Source organism: Rattus rattus, chromosome 8, assembly GCF_011064425.1.
Source record: "Rattus rattus isolate New Zealand chromosome 8, Rrattus_CSIRO_v1, whole genome shotgun sequence".
In the NCBI taxonomy this organism is placed as follows: domain Eukaryota; kingdom Metazoa; phylum Chordata; class Mammalia; order Rodentia; family Muridae; genus Rattus; species Rattus rattus.
Window position 1 is genome coordinate 57,149,829 of NC_046161.1, and position 19,861 is coordinate 57,169,689.

The 19,861-nt window shown below is 48.5% G+C and overlaps 1 protein-coding gene across 2 annotated transcripts; it reads left to right on the forward strand.

Moving 5' to 3' along the window:
• Window positions 1–3,311: 3,311 nt before the first annotated feature.
• Calml4 (calmodulin like 4) lies at window positions 3,312–15,115 on the forward strand. 2 transcript variants are annotated; one of them, XM_032910456.1, is made up of 5 exons: window positions 3,312–3,500; window positions 3,581–3,611; window positions 7,672–7,812; window positions 10,430–10,618; window positions 14,679–15,115. In XM_032910456.1, the coding sequence occupies exons 1-5, from the start codon at window positions 3,327–3,329 to the stop codon at window positions 14,774–14,776; spliced, it is 633 nt and encodes a 210-aa protein (XP_032766347.1). In that variant the 5' UTR covers window positions 3,312–3,326; the 3' UTR covers window positions 14,777–15,115. The 2 variants fall into 2 exon arrangements, with proteins under 2 accessions (XP_032766347.1, XP_032766348.1); XM_032910457.1 differs by lacking the exon at window positions 3,581–3,611 and having other exon boundaries at window positions 3,421–3,500.
• Window positions 15,116–19,861: the final 4,746 nt, after the last annotated feature.

Genomic DNA, 19,861 nt, shown 5'->3' on the forward strand with positions numbered 1-19,861 from the left:
GAGCCCTGAAACAAAAGCATAGATGGGATGGAGGTGAGGAGAGCAAAGTCTGAGGACCACTTCCCAGCAGGTACACGGATGCTTGCCAAGACTCACTTTCCTGGGTATGGGGGAATCAGGATTGCCCTGTCGTGCCCAACTCTCTGAGAGGCAAGAGCCCTTGGCAGGAACACAATTCCATAAGAAAGTAGCAAGAGGAAGAACATTCCTTTGAGAGCAGGATTTATGGAGTCAAGGCTAGGGGCAGGAACTTAGTGTCCTGTAGTCCAGGCTGACTTTGAACTTCTGCTCTTCCTGCCTTTATCCTCTACTGGACTTACAGGCACGAACAATATGTCTGAGTTATGCAGTGCTGAGATCAAATCTAAGGCTTGCATGCTAGGCAAATGTTCTACCAACTGAACTGTGTCCTGAACCGCTCCCCCATATAACCTAGGACACTCCCTGGAGGCTCTTCTGGGGCTCTGGTTGGCACCGTTATAGACAAAGTACCCTGGGGGCGGGGAGGAAGGCCCCTTGCCTAAAGCCCCTTCCACAGGGAGGGGTGTCAGTCCACAGAGTGATAAAAGGCAACGGAGCCAGCAGAAGTCCGTGAAGTCAGGTGAGGTGCTGGCCCCTAGTCAGGAGGGCCAAGTTTCAAGTATAAAGTGAACAAACTCAGCCCCGAGTGGGGCCGGAGGGGTTTCCTGCTGCATTTCATACGGAGGGTCACGCATGCAGAGTACTGTGCAGCCTGGTAGGTATACACCGCCAGCCCACTGTAGTCAGCCTTGGAACGGGTGTTTAACCAGCTGAAACAGCACGAGACAACCCCTTTGTCACCTACAAACAGGGAACTGAGTGTGGCCACAGACATCTGATGTGTATTTGGGAGGTAGAGGCAGGGAGATCAAGAGTTCAGAACTGTCTTCAATGATACAGTGAGTTTGAGGGCCTGAGCCACCTGAGATCCTGTCTCAACACAACACAAACGGGTGCTGGAGAGGGGACTTGAGCGTTTACTGTGTTTGCAGAGGACCTGAATTTGGTTCCCAGCATCCACCTGGGGTGGCTCACAACTGCCTATAACCACCTTTAGGGGATCTGACACCCTTTCATGGTCACTGTGGGCTGCTATACTCACACATGCATGCAAATATACACATAATTAAAATATATTCTAATGCTTTTTGGTCTGGTGGCAGCCATCGGGCAAGCCAAGATATGCACATACAAGCACACACTGTAGAGCAGCGGTTCTCAGTCGTGGGTCGTGACCCCTTTGGGCCTTTCACAGAGATCAGATACCGGATATCCTGCATAGCAAATATTTACATTACAGATCCACCACAGTAGCAAAATTACAGGTATGAAGAAGCAGTGAAAATTGTACGGGTGGGTTACCACCACACGAGGAAGTGCATTAGAGGGCCGCAGCATGAGGAAGGCTGAGGACCACTGCTATAGAGGAAGAACGGGTCTTGAAAGACTCGGTGCACCTTCTTCAGGCTCCACTACTTGCTGTATCACCAATTCCCTGTGCTGCACAGGGCTTCTTGCTCCACCCGGCCAGGTAAAGCGCACAGACAGCTTCCTGAGGCTAAGCAGGATGACCTTAGATGCAGGACATCATGTTCACAGCGGAGGCTGCAAACACCCAGTTTCTTAGAGTGCAACTCACAGTAAACCTGTCCATCATGGGGCTGAGCAGCTAAACATGGCTCCGTCTTCATTATTTTGTGGAGAGAGCTGGACTCCAAGTGGATTCTGAGCAGCCTGAATTCTTACTGGGCTGAAAGCTTCATACAGATTCTTTGAGGTTCTCCTCATAGATCTACTACTCCATAAGCTACCAGATCAAATCCTGATACCAATGGATCACCGAACCAGTTCACAAGCACCGAGAGTGCCTGGGCTGCCATCTGCTGGCCACTGGAGTTGTGATCTCTGCAAAGGAACCACACTTCCAGTGCTTCTTACCACACAGTTGGAGAGAGTGGAGAACTTTCCAGCTCCCTAGTGGTGATATAATGTTCATAAACTATACCACTAAATGATTTAGGGGCACATGACTGACCCTAGTACCCTGGTACCCAGTTACTGACACTCAAGAAAGTGTCTCACCAGCCTCTGAGCCCCTCACAGAGGTAGGGTATTCGGGGGCCTCAGCTCTGTGCCCACCTCTCAGCACTTACTGCCTACCTCCCTTACTCACCCACGGCCACTAAGCTGCACCCTCCAGCCTTCCCTACCCCCACTATACCCACCCCCACCAAACCTAGCCCCCACTATACCTACTTCTCCATACCTACCCCCCTACCATATCTTGCCCCCAATCATACTAGCCTCCCAATCATACCTACCCCCACATTATACCTACCCCCACAAAGTGAGGTCAGAACCTCGATTCTCAAGTCTAAAGCGGGAAGAGGTGGCTCAGGAGAAAAAACCATTCCATATGGAGGGAGGGGTCAGGACCAGGGGGAGGCCATGAGTTCATGTGCCCTGGATGAGCGGGAGAGTTCACCTCTCTTCCTCTGACACCTGTAGCCTTTGGCAACCCCATTGCTCCCACACAACCCACGGGACTGCACACAATGGCTGACAACTGGGCCAGCCTGGGTTTAGCACCTCACCGGCAAACCAGCCACGGAGTGCGGATGAAGGAAAGGAGACGTCCAGACGAGTTCGAGAACCTAGTCATGCCCAGGGCCCAGTGGCAGTTCTGGGAGCCACCCTTCTTCCTGTCTCTCGAGGGAGACAGGAATAGAGGGCTGAGAAATTCAGAGTCAGCAGCTTATAATACTGGACTGGGCGAGCCGAGGAAGAGAGACAAACTTCCTGCCTGGGAAAGTCAGGTCAAATTCCAAGGCCCCTGAGCAGCTAGCCTAAGACTCTGCTCCAGCAACCACTGCCATCCCTACCCCCTAGGAAGTAGATGGCTGTGTGTTGGTCTTTGGATTCTCCCAGCAGCCCATCATGAATCTGGTGAGGAAACTGAGGCATACAGGAAACGAAGGATTTGGATCGCAGCTGAGGAAATGACTTGGATCCCTGGCTGTAGTGCATCCCCAAGGCTGTGTCTCTGAGCGCGGCTCCATTGGAGAGCCACTACTCGGGGGAGACAGTGTGTGTGCTATCTGGCTCCTGCTATCTGGTTCGGGAGAGTGAAAAGGGTCCCAAGACAGGCTCAGACCAGAACAAAGTCAGCCCCACCCGGAGCCCCCTCTTCAGAAGCTCCTAAGAAGGGACACCCAAATTGTCCAGTGGCTGCAGAGCCCTAGCCTCTAGGGGCAGGGGCCTCCAGGAGAGCTTGCAATGGTTTCCTCACAAGCAACCTTCTCAGGATGGTGGGGGCATCCGCTGTTCAGCTGCAATCTGACTCTCGTGGCATAGGGCCCAGTCTCCATGGCAGCAGAGGATTTATTACCAGGCCTCCACCCAGCCTGGTGGACTTTCGACTCCAAGCCGGAGTAAAGAGAACCAAACACAGTTCCAGGAGCCAGGGGTGCCTGAGGATGGTGAGTGAGGGGCTGTGCCGGAAGTAGGTGGGAAGGGCCCCAGCTGAAGCCCCCCTTTGACTGTTCTTTCTCTGCTGCAGGCCAAGTTCCTTTCCCAGGACCAAATTAATGGTAGGTTGGGTTTGTTATTTAATTAGTAACTCCCCACAAAATGTGTGTCTCATTAGGCAATTTGCTCTGCTGGGTTTTGTTGGTAGGAAGGAAGGCCTGAGGGGTGGACAGCTGGCCCACCCACAGGTTGGGGGGGGGCAGGTGCTGTGGGGCAGCTGTTGATCTGTTTGGGGGTGGCCCTGAGGATGGACTAGCTGACTTCCAGGGCTTGTTATATATCAGTGTGACTTTCAAACTGGGTCATAAAAGTGAGTTTGCTAGTGCCCCCGAGAGCCTGGAAGCCGGTCTGGGTGGGAGACTGTTAATGGAGGAAGACCATTACCATAGTAACTGAACCAGAGGTGAGGGGTGGGGCTTTGTAGTCAGTGCAGACAGGCACCAGAACCCAGGGTTACGCCCTGGGGCAGGATATTTCTTTATGGACCTTAGTCTCTGTAAAACTGGGGGTTGAGCTGGCACCTCCTGCCTAGTTCAGTGTGGGCACCTTGTTCTTAGGCTTCCCACAGAGCAGAGTTCTGTTTCCCCAAGACCAGAAGGGCAGAATTAAGTTACACAGAACCTGGCCAAGACCTGGCCAAGGGTCTGGTGGCTGAGTTCCTGGCAGAGAGATCAGAGTGCAGCCCCGGACCTATCTATCTTTTCCCTGAGGCTGTGCCCCTAAACCTGCCCCAACATAGGACGGAAACAGCCCTGATAACCCCCTTCTCATTGTTGCTGACATGACACCTTGTCTGTGAGATAGAACTGCAGGTACACAGGGACATGGAGCTCTGATGCAGGACACTGTCTAGCAGGCCACAGGGTGGCTTCTGGCTACACCAGCAAGGATCAATCCCAGAGATGTAAATGACCAGAGCTTGGTCTAGAGGAGGGGGTGACAGGGATATGTGCTTATAGGTCCAAGGGGGTACCTTCTCTTAGAATCCTTAACTCCCTGTCCCCCAAACCAAGGCCAAGACAGAGGGGACAGTGAAGAGACTTTACAGCACAGAGCCTAACCTACAGTTATGGGCTAGGGGCTGGCGAGACGATTCGCTATGTAAGAATTTGTACTGCTCTTGCAGAAGACCCAAGTTTGGGTCCTAGCGCATATATAAGGACCGCTCACAACTACCTGTGACTCCATCTCCCAGGGCACACGAAGCCTTTGGCCTCCTTGGGCGCCTGTATTTGTGCATGTGCACACACTAGAAAACAAAGTCTCTGAAGGGGCAACCAAAGCTAGAGGCCACTTGTCATCCTCACCAGTCCCCTCACTGCCGGGACAACAGACTCACTGCCCCTCTCTCCCACGGGTTTTGAAACGACTAGAAAGGACGAAGGCAAATTCTCTTTGTATCCGAGTGTCTAACACCAAGAAGGAGGCCATTAATGTTTAGGGGTTGGAAGCCTGGATGGGGATGGGAGAGGATGGGGCCTTTAGAGGCTTCCTGGCCAGTCACCTTTGAGTCCCAGTTTTCTTTTCTGAGGAGGGATAACGATGCCACCTGATGAGTTTACCTCACTTATTTTTTACTTCAGCAAGAGTCCTTTCTCTGTGCCAACTCTGCCCTGCGCTAGCCCTACCCCAGGTGTTAAAAATTGAGCAGTGAGCTGGGAGGCACGCCTTCCCCATTCTTGGGGTCCAAATCAAGGAGAAAGAAAGAGTGGTGAAAGAGGCGGGGCCACACTGTGAGGACAGGAGAGGTGGGGATGGGGGTGATGTATGTGAAGGGGACTGAGGAGCGGGGTCCTCAGGCAAGCCAGGTCTTCCCGAGATCTTGTTATCTTGGTCAAGCATAGTGAGAAAAGACTGCAGGTGTCAAGGGCCCACAGGCGCCAGAGGTGTCTTCTGGGTGACCCAGGCAGGGATCCCAGAGTTGTAAAGACCCAGAGCTTGGTCTAGAAGGCAGATGGCGGGGTTGGGGTGGGGGCGGCAGCTGCAGCGATGACTCGGCAGTTAAGAGCACCTGAGATAGGGAAATAGGTTCCCAGCATCTACACCGGGTGACTCAACAACCACCTGGAATTCCAGCCCCAAGGAATCAGGCTCTGCAGGTTTGCAGAGATGAATTGGCTCTGGAGAGATGGTTCTGTGGATAAAGGCATCTGCCCCCAAGCCAGCCAATCTGAGTTCCCCCCAGCCCATCACATGGTGGAAAGAACCAACTCCCTCACAAGATACCGTCTGATTCCCACACATATATACACTAAAAAACTAAAATATGGGCTGGAGAGATGGCTCAGCTATAGTGTACTCATATACACAAAATAAATTTTCAAATAAAAGGAAATGTATTAAAATGTTTAAGAAAAGAAAGAAGGGGTTGAGGATTTAGCTCAGTGGTAGAGCGCTTGCCTAGCAAGAGTGATGTGAAGTACCCACATTCAGCTCTAACGATAATAACCCCTACCTGGGAGAGCATCAGAGAACCACTGTCCACCACTTTCCTCAGCTCCGGAAAAAAAAAGAAAAGAAAGAAAAGCTGGGTCTGTTGATGCTGGAAGAGAACACATGTCAGTTTGCTCAGAGGTTGGGCTCTGTTTAATCCTTGTTGTAGGCCCCATTTACTAATGCAGGGGAATGCACTGTGCTTGTCTGGACAGTCAGCAGACTGGGCCCCTCTCACAGGCTTCAGCTCCTTCTTTGGAAAATGGAAGGGATTAGGGGATTAGGGTAGCTCACCCCCACAGAATTTCCATCTGCAGGGCTGGGATCTTACTCAAGCTCACAGGTGGCTTGCCTTTGCCTCCAGGGGCCCCGAGGGGAAGAGAGAGAGGACAGAGACAGGACGGCTTTGCCAGCTGTGCAGCAGCAGGAGGAGGAAGAGGCTCCTGCACAAGGAAGAAAGGATAGCAGGAAGAGCCATGGGCCAGGTCTGCTGAGGCCCTGGGCACTCTTCCCAGCAGTTCCGTAGGGACCAGGGCCTACCGGAGGACAGCTTGAGAGTTCAGAGCCAGGGCCTAGACCAGTGATGTGAAGTACCCACATTCAGCTCTAACGATAATAACCCCTACCTGGGAGAGCATCAGAGAACCACTGTCCACCACTTGCCTCTGGAGGGGTTGGTTCTGCGGACAGAGCAATGTTGCAAAGGTCCCCGGGAGTCTGGTAACCCTACCAAGATTTGAGTGGCATATTAAGGAACAGAGGAGGAGGAAAGGAGGGGACGTTCTGGCCAGATGAGCACAGGATACATTGTGAAATTTGAATTTCAGATAAACATTCTTTTTGAGTCTAGGACAGCCTGGGTAAAATTTGATGCATGGTTGGTATGTGCTCCTGCTAAAAGTTGGTTCAGTGGGGGCTGGAGGGGTTGAGAGCATGTGCGGCCCTTCCAGAGGACCCGAGTCAGGCTCCCCGTGCCGACGTGGGGAGGCTTACAGCTGCCTGAAACTGCAGCTCCAGGGCATCCACCCTTCTGGCACCTTTGGCGCCTACGTGGTGTTCACTCAGTCAGACACATACAAATAAAAATAACACAAATAAACCGTCAACAATCAATTCACCTTTTTCCGGATTCTACTTGACCTGTTAGTTTTATGTTTGTATGACATTTACTTATGTATGTAGTGTGTGTGAGAGTGTGTATGTGTGTATACATGTACTGTGGATGGCAGAAGACATCTTGCAGGAGTTGCTTTTCCTTAGACCATGAGGGTCCTGGGGATCAAATTCAGGTTATCAGACTTGGCAGCAAGCCCCTTCTCCTCCTGAGCCACCTTGTTGGCCCTGTTTGTTTGTTTTTTGAGACAGTGTCTGAGATAGCCTAGGCTAGCCTTTAACTACTACACAGTGGAGGCTAACCTTGGAATCCTGATCCCCCTGCCTTCACCTCCCAAGTGCTGGAATTACAAGCACAGGCCATCACACTCTAGCTCTATGGGGTTTGGGAGATCAGGTGGTACAAAAGGGAAAGCGAATAGGGAGGTCGGGGAGCTCAATATTGGGGTGCCTGCACAACACATGCAAGGTCCCAGTTCATCCCCAATATGCCGTGGAGGAGGGGAAAGGAATTAAGAGAAGGAGAAGGGTGGGGTGGGGTGACCGCCTGCTACTGACTTCCTCTCCCAACTGCAGAGTACAAGGAATGCTTCTCCCTGTATGACAAGCAGCAAAGAGGGAAGATTAAGGCCACAGATCTCCTGGTGTCCATGAGGTGCCTGGGGGCCAGCCCCACACCCGGGGAAGTGCAGCGGCACCTGCAGACTCATGGAATAGGTGAGTGGGTTGTCCCGGTAGGCTTGTGAAGGGCCTAGCCAGGAGAAGCAGGCGGTGGTGGTGGAGAAAGATCAGAAGCCTGAGGTGGTAGTGTGCCTCACCAGTCAAAACTGGCCATGAATAGTGTGTTTCATTCCACAGGGGACCTTGGTCTCACACTGGTCCCAGTGGTTTTTCTTTCTGGTTTTACTTGAGATAGGGTCTCAGGTAGCCCAGGCTGGTCTTTTTATTTTTTTTTTTATTTTTATTTTTTAGATTTTATTTTATTTTATTTTTTAAGATTTATTTATTATGTATACAGTGTTCCACCTGCATGTACACATGCAGGCCAAAAGAGGGCACCAGATCTCATTATAGATGGTTGTGAGACACCATGTGGTTGCTGGGAATTGAACTCAGGATCTCTGGAAGAGCAGACAGTGCTTTTAACCTCTGAGCCATCTCTCCAGCCCCTAAATATTTTATTAATTTATTATATATGAGTACACTGTCACTGTCTTCAGACACACTAGAAGAGGACATCAGATGCCCATTACAGATGGTTGCGAGCCACCATGTGGTTGCTGGGAATTGAACTCAGGACCTCTGGAAGAACAATCAGTGCTCTCAACCACTGAGCCATCTCTCCAACACCCCCATCCCCCTGCTGGTCTTGAACTCACCTTGTGCTAGCTCAGGGTGACACTGAGTTCCTGATCCTCCTGCCTCCACCTCCCAAATGCTGGGCTCACAGATGTGTACGACTATACACAGTTCCTATATTTATGGGGAAACAACATTTCACAGGGGGTTTGGCATGTGCTTAGTGAAAACAGCCCAGTCGTGAGGGCCCTATCCAACCGTGTCCTAAACAAAGACGCTTCCCAGAGTCAGTAAGGTGCCTAGGCTCCTGAGTCACGAGAAGACTCAAGATCAGGACTCAGGTCTTCTGATCTCATTGGCTGACCTAGAAACTGTAACAAGGCTGCCAAACTGGAAGGGAACTGAGCCCAAGCCGCTCTCTTCACTGTCATTAAGGGAGATTTTTTTTTTTTTTTTTTTTTTTGGGACTGCAACATATGGGACGTTTATAATCAACACCAAATTGTGTTTATTTTTAGGAATTAAAAGCTCAAAGAGTGGTGTCTTGACACCAGGGTATCTATACTGGGGACACCAGGGTGGACACTGGGGGTGGGAGGTGGGGGGAAGCAAAGCCCAGAGAAAGGGGTGGCTTTGGAAGGATCACTTGACCTGAAACCTGAGTCCACCCCTCAGCACTTGACCCTCAGCATCCTCATCTCTCAGATGGGTTCTCATGATCTGCTAGGGTTACTCTTACAGTCAGGGCCCAGGGAGCCGAAACCTGAAGGGGCAGGAGCCATATTAGCTTCTCTTTTCCTTAGAAAGGAAAGAGCAGTCAGGGGCATTCCCATTTGTTGTGCAAAGTGGTGTGAGGGTCCTCGTCCTGTTCGAGGAGGGTGGAGCTTGAAGGCCCTGGGAAGGTGGATGGAGTGGTGAGGTGGAGACCGGGGCTTCAGACATCTGTGGTGGATCTGGTGCCTGCCACGAGGAGAATGGAGATCTGGACCAAGTTCCCTCCATTTTGGAAGCACGGGAGAGAACAGCGGAGGATGTTTTGTGTGGTCCTGTGCCATGGCTATTACTCTGGGTTACTGTCTCCTTAGCAAGCAAGATTGGGGGAGGGATTAATACTCATGATGTCTGAGTTGTGTCCCTGTCTCCCCTTCCCGTCGCTATGATAAAATACCAGACTAAAGCAATTTAAGGAGAGAAGGTTTGATTTTAGTCCACCCCAGTTTGAAGCACCTGATCACATGGCCAGAGGCAGCTACAGTGAATGCATGTGTGTTAGCCGAACTGACTCTCCACTCTGATACAGTTTAGAGTCCCCTACCCTAGGGAATGGTGCCTGTTTGGTTTAGGACCCAGGACAAGGGACTGAGGTGCATAATTTACATACCAAAGCAGACCTAGCCTCGAGGTTCTCCTAGCATCCCTCAGTCCTGACCTGGCATACCTTGCCAACCCAGAACTTTCCAGCCCAGGGGCTGGGCTGCCCTTCCTCAAGAGCCTCTTTCCTATACAATCTAGACATTTTGATCTCTCTCTCACTCTTTTCCTCTCTGCAGGCACATCCTTTCTCTCTTTCTCTCGTTCTCTCTTTCCCTTCCCGCTCCCCCAACTCCCCCCACGGCCACTCCCCTGGCCTCAATCTTTGGGGCCAGTGAACTCACCTGAGAGCATCTTCCCAATAAACCTGCCTTTTATATAATCTAATCTGGCTTAAATTGGCTCAATTCACAGGCAGTGGTGGAGAAATAGCTTATCAGTGCTACTGAAATGGATGTGTCTTTCACATCAATTAGCATAATCAAGGTCACCACAGACCTTTCACCAAGATTATAGATTCTGCTAAGACCATACCACACATGGTTACCTAAGGATTGCTGGGAGAATGAAATGGAGACTTTCTATCCTGTGAATGGCCCATGGTGGGTTCAGAAGGAGGAGTTTTGTCCCCCCTACCATGCACTGCCTTGAGAACTAGGTAGCCCTGGAGCTGGCTCCCCTCAGAACTCTTCCCTCCAGCTCACTGTTTTGTGGGGTTTCCTAGACAAGAACGGAGAACTGGATTTCTCCACCTTCCTGACCATTATGCACATGCAAATAAAGCAAGAGGACCCAAAGAAAGAAATCCTTCTGGCCATGCTGATGACAGACAAGGAGAAGAAAGGTTACATCATGGCGTCTGAGTTGCGGTCGAAACTCATGAAACTGGGAGAGAAGCTCACTCACAAAGAAGGTAACAGCCTGGCCAGCTTTGAGCCATCTGGGAAGGGTTAGGGAACTGTGGGGAGGGCAGTGTTGTGTAGCCCACCCAAGGCTGTGCAGACGGCAAGATGATGAATAGTCCAGAAGCTTGAGAGAAGTCAAGCTGGCTGAGTGCTGTACTGGAGTTTAAGTGGGCCAGGGTGGAGGGTCAGCTCAGAGACAGTCCAGTTGGAGACCCAGAAAACAGTGGAGGCTAATTTCATGTGAGCAGCTGGGGCATCTGCCAGGATTCACCTTGTCGAAGCCATCGCTGAAGGTTTCAGTGTGGCTCAGAATGACTAGCAATTTTTGTTTTTAGAACTTTACTGGTGTAGTTATAAATGTCAACTTTGTAGGTGACAATGTTGTGTCACTATGTCAAAGACATAGCCCCAAGGCAGGGGCTAGAGAAATGATTCTATGGGTAAAGTTTGCCCCACATGCATATGGATCTGAGTTTGGATCCTGGAATCCAAGTTTTAAAAAGAAAAAAGCTGGACAGGTTGTGTGTGTGTGTGTGTGTGTGTGTGTGTGTGTGTGTGTGTGTGTGTGTGTGTGTGTGTCTGTCTGTCTGTCTGTCTGTCTGTCTGTAATTCCAGCACTCACTTGGGGGGCAGAGACAAATGCCAGGGCAAGGGCAAGCTGGCTAGCTAGACTAACTCTGAACTGTGGCTCTAGCTTTAGAGAGAGACTTTGCCTCAATTAGAAGTAGAGAGCTATAGAGGAAGATACCAGATGCCAACCTCGGGTTGCTATACATAGGTGCTAGTGCGCCTGCACATAAGCCTCCACACAAATGGACAGGTATACACATGTGCACACAAGCCATACACACTTAAAGCTACGACCCAGAATACACTGTCAACACGAGTTCAATTGATAAAAGGGGCCAGCTGAGTGGCTCTTGAGTAGAGCTGAGGCCCGATGCAGGAGGGTGCAGGAGCCCCTCAGCTCCAGGGCTGACACAGCTACCCGTGATGTTTCCAAATCGAGAGGTCATTGTGTCCCTGCTCCTAGCAGCCTTAGGTACTGAGGATGTGGGAGCTTTTCAGGGGTAGCAAGAGAAACTTGTCCTGGCCACAGAGTATGAGGTGGCTGCCTTGCCTACTACATTTCTTGCTTCAGAGCAGGATGGGGGCCTGGACCTTTCGAGAAAGCTTTAGGGACAGGCTTGGGCCATTTGCAGTGTCTTTCTTTCTAGCCTGCTAACACTGTTGGCAGCCTTGGTCCCAACACAACTGTAGACTATGGCCTGCCCTTCTCAGCATCCCTTGTATCCACTGCCAGGGTTTTCAGGTTGCTGGCTAGCGTGTCTGGGGTCAGTTGGAGGCTCAGCTTAGGCACAGAGGGATGAAAAGGCCCCAATACCCACTGATTATTAACTTCTGGCCAGATTACAACGAACGAGGGCAGAGTTTTCAGGTTGTAGCTTGAATTAAGTTTGAATCCAGGCCCTTCCTTTAGGGAGCCCTTGGAATGTGTTTCGTCCCCTTGCTGTAAATGAGGTTGTGTCAGGTATCCTCCCTGGGGTCCTCCAAGAATGAGCATTCAGGGGGCTGGAGAGATGGCTCAGCAGTTAGGAGCACTGACTGCTCTTCCAGAGGTCCTGAGTTCAATTCCCAGTAACCACATGGTGGCTCACAACCATCTGTAATGGGATCTGATGCTCTCTTCTGGTGTGTCTGAAGACAGCAACCGTGTACTCACATACATAAATTTAAAAAAAGATCTGTCATTCTATGGACCAGCCTGCTCAGATCTTATCTGCACTCATGATGTCTGCACTCATGAAGGTCCTGAGCAAATCCTTTAAAATTAGTGCCTGGCAGGCAGATTCAGCTCCCAATTTCTCTCAGTGGAAGCATTTACTGCAACTGCTTTTCTTTTTCTTTCTTCCTTTCCTTTTTTTTTTTTAAAAAATATATATATTTATTTATTTTATGTATGTGAGTACACAGTCACTGTTCAGACACACCAGAAGAGGGCATCAGATCCAATTGTAATGGTTCTAAGTCACCATGTGGTTGCTGGGAATTGAACTCAGGACCTCTGGAAGATTTTTTTTTTAAGATTTATTTATTATATATAAGTTCACTGTAGCTTTCTCCAGATGCACCTGAAGAGGGCATCAGACCTCATCACAGATGGTTATGGGCCACCGAGTGGTTGCTGGGAATTGAACTCAGGACCTCTGGAAGAGCAGTCAGTGTTCTTAGCCGCTGAGCCATCTCTCCAACCCCGCAATTGCTTTTCATATCAAGGGGAAAACTGGCCTGCCCTTGCTCCAGACTCCATGGCACTGTTGGAGTGCTGTCTAAGGTGGTTGGCGATCTGTCTGCAGTGATACTCAGGCCCCTAGACTTCCTTCAGTGTTAGCCAGCAAAGGACAATGGGAAGGAGCTGATGGAGACTGCTTTCCCTCCTGCTTTCAGTGGAATACAAGGTACCCATACACTGATTCCAAGGTGAGAATCATTTCTTCTGGGGATTCAGATGAAATGTTCTGTTCTAAAGCATCTTTTACACATGCAGCACAACTATCCCCCAGCTGGAGAGTGTTGCCCCCTTCTGGCCAGCCCTGGTCTGTTACCGAGGCTGGAGCGGATGCTTAGACTGTTCTCTGTGGCTGGCAATTCACTAACTGGCAGCAGGTTAGACGCTTTTCTGTGAAATAAGATGCATCTGTCTCCTCAGGCTCACGGAGCACCTCTGGGTTTAAAAAGAGAGAACTACATTCTGTCTGTCTCTCTGCCTGTCTATCTGTCTGACACAGTATAGACCAAGCTAGCTTCAAACACAGAAACCCACCTGTCTCCTCCTCCAGAGTTTTGGGACTAACGCTATACACACCACCATACCTGGCTGAATTAGTATCGTTTAGAAAGCAATTCCACTTTCAAGAAGATTTTGTATGGCAGGTGTGGCGGCATACACCTTTACTCTGAGCCCTGGGGAGCCAGAGGTAGGCTGATCTCTGCTGAGTTCAGCCTGCCAGCCTGGTCTACACAATACAGTCTACGAAGTGCTACCCTCTCAAAACAAACAAAAAACCTGGTAGAAAAGAAGACTTTGTGTTTGCACATATATACACACAGGTGCCCGGAACGGGCTACGGGCAGTTGTGAGCCCACATCTACTGGGAATGGAATCAGGGTTCTCTGAAGAGTAGTTTGTGCTGTTAACTGCTAGGCTAACTTTCCAGCCCCTGAACAATGTACTTGGATGCTCTGAACTTCAGTTGCGATTGGATTTACTTTTTGCACGTGACAAGATGCATTTTCAAATTAATGATAGGGATCCAACTCCAACCCAAGGTGCATATTGGCCATGTGCTCTCCTCATCCCATTCCTTTATTGAGACAATAGTAACAGCTCGCTTGTAGACTAGACTATAGAGTGACAGACAGCTTGTAGACTATAGTGACAGACCACTTGTAGACTAGACTATATAGAGTAACAGCCAGCTTGTAGACTATAGAGTAACAGACCACTTGCCACTCAGTATTCCATTGGCAGGGGGGCAGCAAGGGGAGAGGTGGGCTTACATGGAGGAGAGGTACAGGTGTGAGCCTGGATTAGTGTGACTGTGTTTGGAGACGTGGACAATGCCTGTGTGATTAGGAGGTTACAAGGGTGGACTGCACAGGTAAAACATCCATGCTAAAGGTTTCCTGAAAGACAGACAGAGGTCTGCCAACCCTGCTGACCTGAGTTTCATCTCTGGAACCCACATGGTGGGGAGAGAGCTGACTCCTACAAGCTGTCCTGACCTCCACACATGTGGTATGCACAATACTCCCGTCCCCCATAAATAAAAAAGACGTTAAAAAAATTAAAATCAAGTGATCAGACTGATCCTCACCAGTCTTACTCTGTGCTCAGATCCTGGGCCCTGCAGAAAGGCATGTTCTGGGTTCTTCTAAGCAGCTCCTCCTCCCATTTTGGTTTGCACTGCAGTCCATGAGAACAGTCCATCAGATTCTCAGGGAAGACTTCTGGAGACCCCTAACCTCAGCAGATCCAAATTGAAACAGAAATGTGATTTATTGCAGTGGATGAGCTTTTCAAGGAAGCGGGCATCGAACCTAACGGCCAAGTGAAATATGACACGTTTATCCAGAGGATCACCCTGCCCGTGCGAGACTACTGAGGGAGCCGAGGTCAAGGGAGCAGAGGGTGAGAGCCTCCGGGGCCTGAAAACCTGGACTGAAGGTTTTTGTAAGGGAAGTCTAGAGATGGCGAACACAGCAGTAAGACCATATGGCACAACCCCTGCAGCGGGTGAATACCAATAAATGATGTGGCCATGTATTGGTTGCCTGTAAGAGGAGGTCTGTCTGGATTTCCGTACTAACATTACCCAGCCCTTTGCAGCATGGACGGGCTGCCTCTGCAATGTCATCCCCCTCACCCACTGTACTTCTCAAAGCCTTTGGACCTCACAAAGATGATGATGATGACTTGAAAATAAATGCGTGGCAACTCGAGAGCCTGCTGAGTTGGTGTTTCCATGGTAGTGTTTCTCTAAAAGAACAGTCTGCCAGAAAACCAGTCTGCTTTTGGGTGCAGGAACAACCTTCGACCTTTCTAACATAAAGCCAAGGTTGGCTGGGAACAGGCAACAAGCACAGAGTGTGTGCACACGCATGCACACACTTGTACAGACAAATAGTGCAAAAAGCATACAGCATAGCCATACAGCAAAACTGTGCACATAGGCACAGAACAAGCATATTGCACGCATGCCCGTGCACCCCTGCGCGCATGCACACACATGCACGCGCACGCGCGCACACACACACACACACACACATACACACACACACACACACGACACACAATAAGCATAGCGCACGCACACAGACACGCCCATTTCTTTTCTGGAGTTTCATCTTTTGTTTTGCTCTCATTTCTTATAGTTTTACAATTCTACTGATGAATCCTCATTTCTAGCTCACTGGCCAGACCAAAGTGGAGATAAACATTAGAGGTCAGCTGAGCAGTGGGGAGACCCAGCTTTCTATCCCACACCCAAGGGACTGGGAAGCCTTGCAGAGTAAGCATGCCTTTCTGATGCTCCTGGCAACTTGTGTCCGGGTCATTGTTAGGTTGAAGGAACTAGGATGGTCTGCTCAAGCGACCTGCGGTGATCATAACAGAATAAGGAGATGTACCAGGTCATGGGCAGAACCTAAGATGCCCTCAAGTCAACCGTGGGAACCAGCGTCCTAGCCAGGATACCCAGGAGTACCCATGAACACTCCAGGAAAGGTAGGGTACAGAGCTCTAGCCATGAAGACCTTCATTCCTTTGTGTCAGGACTGCCTGTGGCTCTGTGCCTTATGTGAAAGCAGGACAACTCGAGACACGGGTCTCTTGGGAAGTCAACTAGACACATATCATACTAAGGGCGAGGCTCTGAAACACTCCAGGGAACTAAACACTGATAGCCTTGGTTCAGCTACCGCACAAATGCTGGATGGCTCAGACTAAACAGAAGACGAGAGGGGAAGTGCTTCATTTTTGTGGGAGTAGATGTTTCATGTTCCCTGAGTAGTTTGATTATAAGCAACCTGGCAATTTTTTTTAAATATAAAACAAAACAAAAACAAATAAACAACCCCCCAAAAGCTAGATAATAGTGGCCTATCCCTTCAAAGGGGATGTTGGTTTGAGGCCAACATGGGATACAACACAAGAGCCTGTCTGGGAAACACAAAAATAAAAACGCAATTTTTGGGCTGTTCTAGGGAGCCTGAAAGAAGACAGCATAAGTACAGGCAAAATAGAGCAAAAACTGCATGACTGCCATGGCAGTCCTCTTGGGGGAGGCTAGACCTCCAGAGTCAGCTGTGTATTTCCCTGTTGGATGGGAAGGTTCCCAACCCCGGCACCTCTGACTCTAACCACAGCTTTAGAATCACTTCTGCTCACCAATCTAGAATTTGAGATCTGACCAGTGTTCCACACTGATGCTGTGTGTGTGTTGGGGGTTTTGGGGGAGTGCAGGGTGGGAAGAGGCTGGGCTCAACACTAGAGGTACTTTCTATTGTTCTGATGACTGTCAGTGACTTTTTTTTAAGAGAAAGGATCTCATGATTCCCAAATTTACCTCAAATTTGTGGAGGATGCCCTGGAACTTTTTTTTTTTTTTTTAAAAAAACATTTATTTACTTTATATGAGTACATTGTCACTGTCTTCACACACACCAGAAGAGGGCATCAGATCCCACTACAGATGGTTGTGAGCCACCATGTGGTTGCTGGGAATTGAACTCAGGACCTTCAGAAGAGCAGTCAGTGCTCTTAACCACTGAGCCATCTCTCCAGCCCCGAACATTTTTTTTATATATGATATTTATATGAGTACACTGTCGCTGTCTTCAGACACACCAGAAGAGGTCCCATTACATATGGTTGTGAGCTACCCTGTGGTTGCTTGGAATTGAACTCAGGACATCTAGGAGAGACGCCATTGCTCTTAACTACTGAGCTCTCTCCCCAGTTCAAAAATAATACTGTGGGTTTTTTTTTTAAATAAATGATATTTTTAAAGATTTTGTTTATTTATTTTATGTATGTGAGTACATGGTCACTGTTTTTACACACACCAGAAGAGGGCATCAGATCTCATTATAGATGGTTGTGAGCCGCCATGTGGTTGCTGGGATTTGAACTCAGGACCTCTGGAAGAGCAGTCAATGTTCTTAACCACTGAGCCATCTCTCCAGCCCCACCCTTGAACTTCTGACCATCCTGCCTCCACCTCCCGAGTGCTGAAATGACAGGTGTTTACTGTACCTCTTTTATTTGACACTGAGGATTGACAAGGTTCCATGCATGCCAGGGAAGTGCTCTGTCAAATACCTCCGGCCTTCCAGTGTAGGGTTTGTGTTTTTGTTTTTCTTGGCTTTTTTAGATAGGGTACTCTGTGTAGCCCTGGCTGTCCTGGAACTTGCTCTGCAGACCAGGCTGGACTTGATCTCAGATATCCACCTGCCTCAGCTTCCCAAAGGTGGGATTAAAGGTGAGAGCCACTACGTCCGGCCTCCAGGGTAGTTTTTTTTTTTTTTTTTAAAGATTTATTTCTTATATATAAGTACACTGTAGCTGTCTTCAGACACACCAGAAGAGGGCATCAGATCTCATTACAGATGGCTGTGAGCCACCATGTGGTTGCTGGGATTTGAACTCAGAACCTCTGGAAGAGCAGTCAGTGCTCTTAACCACTAAGCCATCTCTCCAGCCCTCCAGGGTAGTTTTAATGCACGTTTTATGAATCTTATTTGGCCAAGTAGAATCTCCGCTACAGCTTGAAAAGAACACATGGCTAGCAGGTGGTCTGCAAAACCTGGGCTGCTCTTCCCCGCCCACTGCTCTAGTCATGGGTGACAAGTTGAGCTCACACTCCAAAGTCTGGTTTACAAAGCTTATCAGGGATGTCTTTGCTGCCTCAGGATCCCCACTTATGCATCCCTCAAATTCCAACAAGTTTTCCTAGCACCTAGTTGCTCACCATAGAGTGGTGTTTGCACAGCAGGTAGACAACTAGTACCTTTGGAATTTAAGGTGAGCTATATACCGATAACAAAAGGTCTTGAGGCATGACAGGAAGGCAGCTGTTACTAGTCATGCTTTGAAACATCTGGGTGACAGGGGCCCCGGGAGCACGAAGCACCAGCACTTTTCTCACTGGGGCTGTTTCCTTGTGGGCTCAGTAGTAGCATTTTACAGAACACAAATTAACTGAAGGCTTCTTTTTTATTACATCTAAAGAGCTCTACAGAAACAGGTAACATTCAACAGGGAAACAACTTTTCTCCAATGCATGTAATAAATATTTTCACTTGGTACTTTTATACAAACTGACATTGGTCTACTATACATCTTTTAAAAGCCATTTTACTGGTTTGGCATGCGGTATGGAAATTCTAAGAGAGAAAGTCTTAAGGCAATGAATCACAGATTTAAGTTCATGGAATTTATGGTAATCTTTATCTATTTATATACATCTTCCCCTTTGTTAATAAAACAGCAGCAGCACACTGGGACCACCGGCTACTCTCCCTCCCTCCTTGAAATCTATGCTTTGCATTTATTTAAAAAAACAAACAAACAGAATTCAATGTGCAGTCACAAAACAAAATTCTTACCAAAATAAATTCAAATGTGCTTTTAAGAGTCCTGAAGATTCAGAAAGTCTCATGTATTTAAAATTGAAATCGCTTTAAAAACTAGGTTCTTTCTATATCTATCCATTTACAATTGGGGTATATTTTCATTCATTTTCACAGACTTGTCTCAAAGGAGAATTGGCTGAAAAAAAAGAACAAAACAAAAAGCAACAAAAAATATGCCACCACTACCACCACCAACAAAAGAACCCACATTTTTCAAAATTGAGTGATTAAGTCAGTACATCTAAATTTAGATGTATAACATCTAAATTAGCAATGGAACAACTTTAATACTCAAAATGAATTGGTCAACAGAGTATGCATGGTTAAGTTTCATATTTTAAAAAACCTGTCCAGTAATGCCCACAGAGTAAATTAAAAGCCACCTCCACTCTCCTGGTTGAATGGCTACTTTATTGATGATGTGTGCTTACATACAGATAGACAGGAGCACACACACGGTACTGTACAGAACATGTGGTACTGTACAGAGCACACATGTACATGCTAGTAAGAAAGACTAAGGAAGGGGCTCCTGGCAACTTGCTGAACGAAAGCTGCTGAGCGCAGAGTTTGTCCGCAGCCTATCAAGGTTGGCAAGGCTAGGGAGTGAGGGCAGGCTAAGGAAAAACAACAACAAAAAGGGACAAAGCGACCATGCACTTTTTCTTTTAAATGTAGGAGATAAAGTAGTACATGACTCTAATAGTTATTAAGGGTTGGGAAAGTCTCTGACTCACCTTGACCACATGCAACATTTTAGAAAGTCAATACTGAAGAAATGAACTCCTCAGTAAGTGGAAGGAACAAAATACATAGACAACCATGTTCTCCTGTGGGGACATGACCAGAGCCACAGGACACCTAGTTCTCCAATTACCCACTTTCCCCTTAGGCTTGGTACAAGGCAGGACACAGAAGGAGAGTGACCCCTCTATAACTGGCATGAAGAATGCAGAGAGCTGGTTTACACTGGATGGTTCTAAGTTTGTAATTTAGCATCAGACACAAAAAACTATGGATCAATATCCGAAAACCACTAACAGAACCAAAAGCAA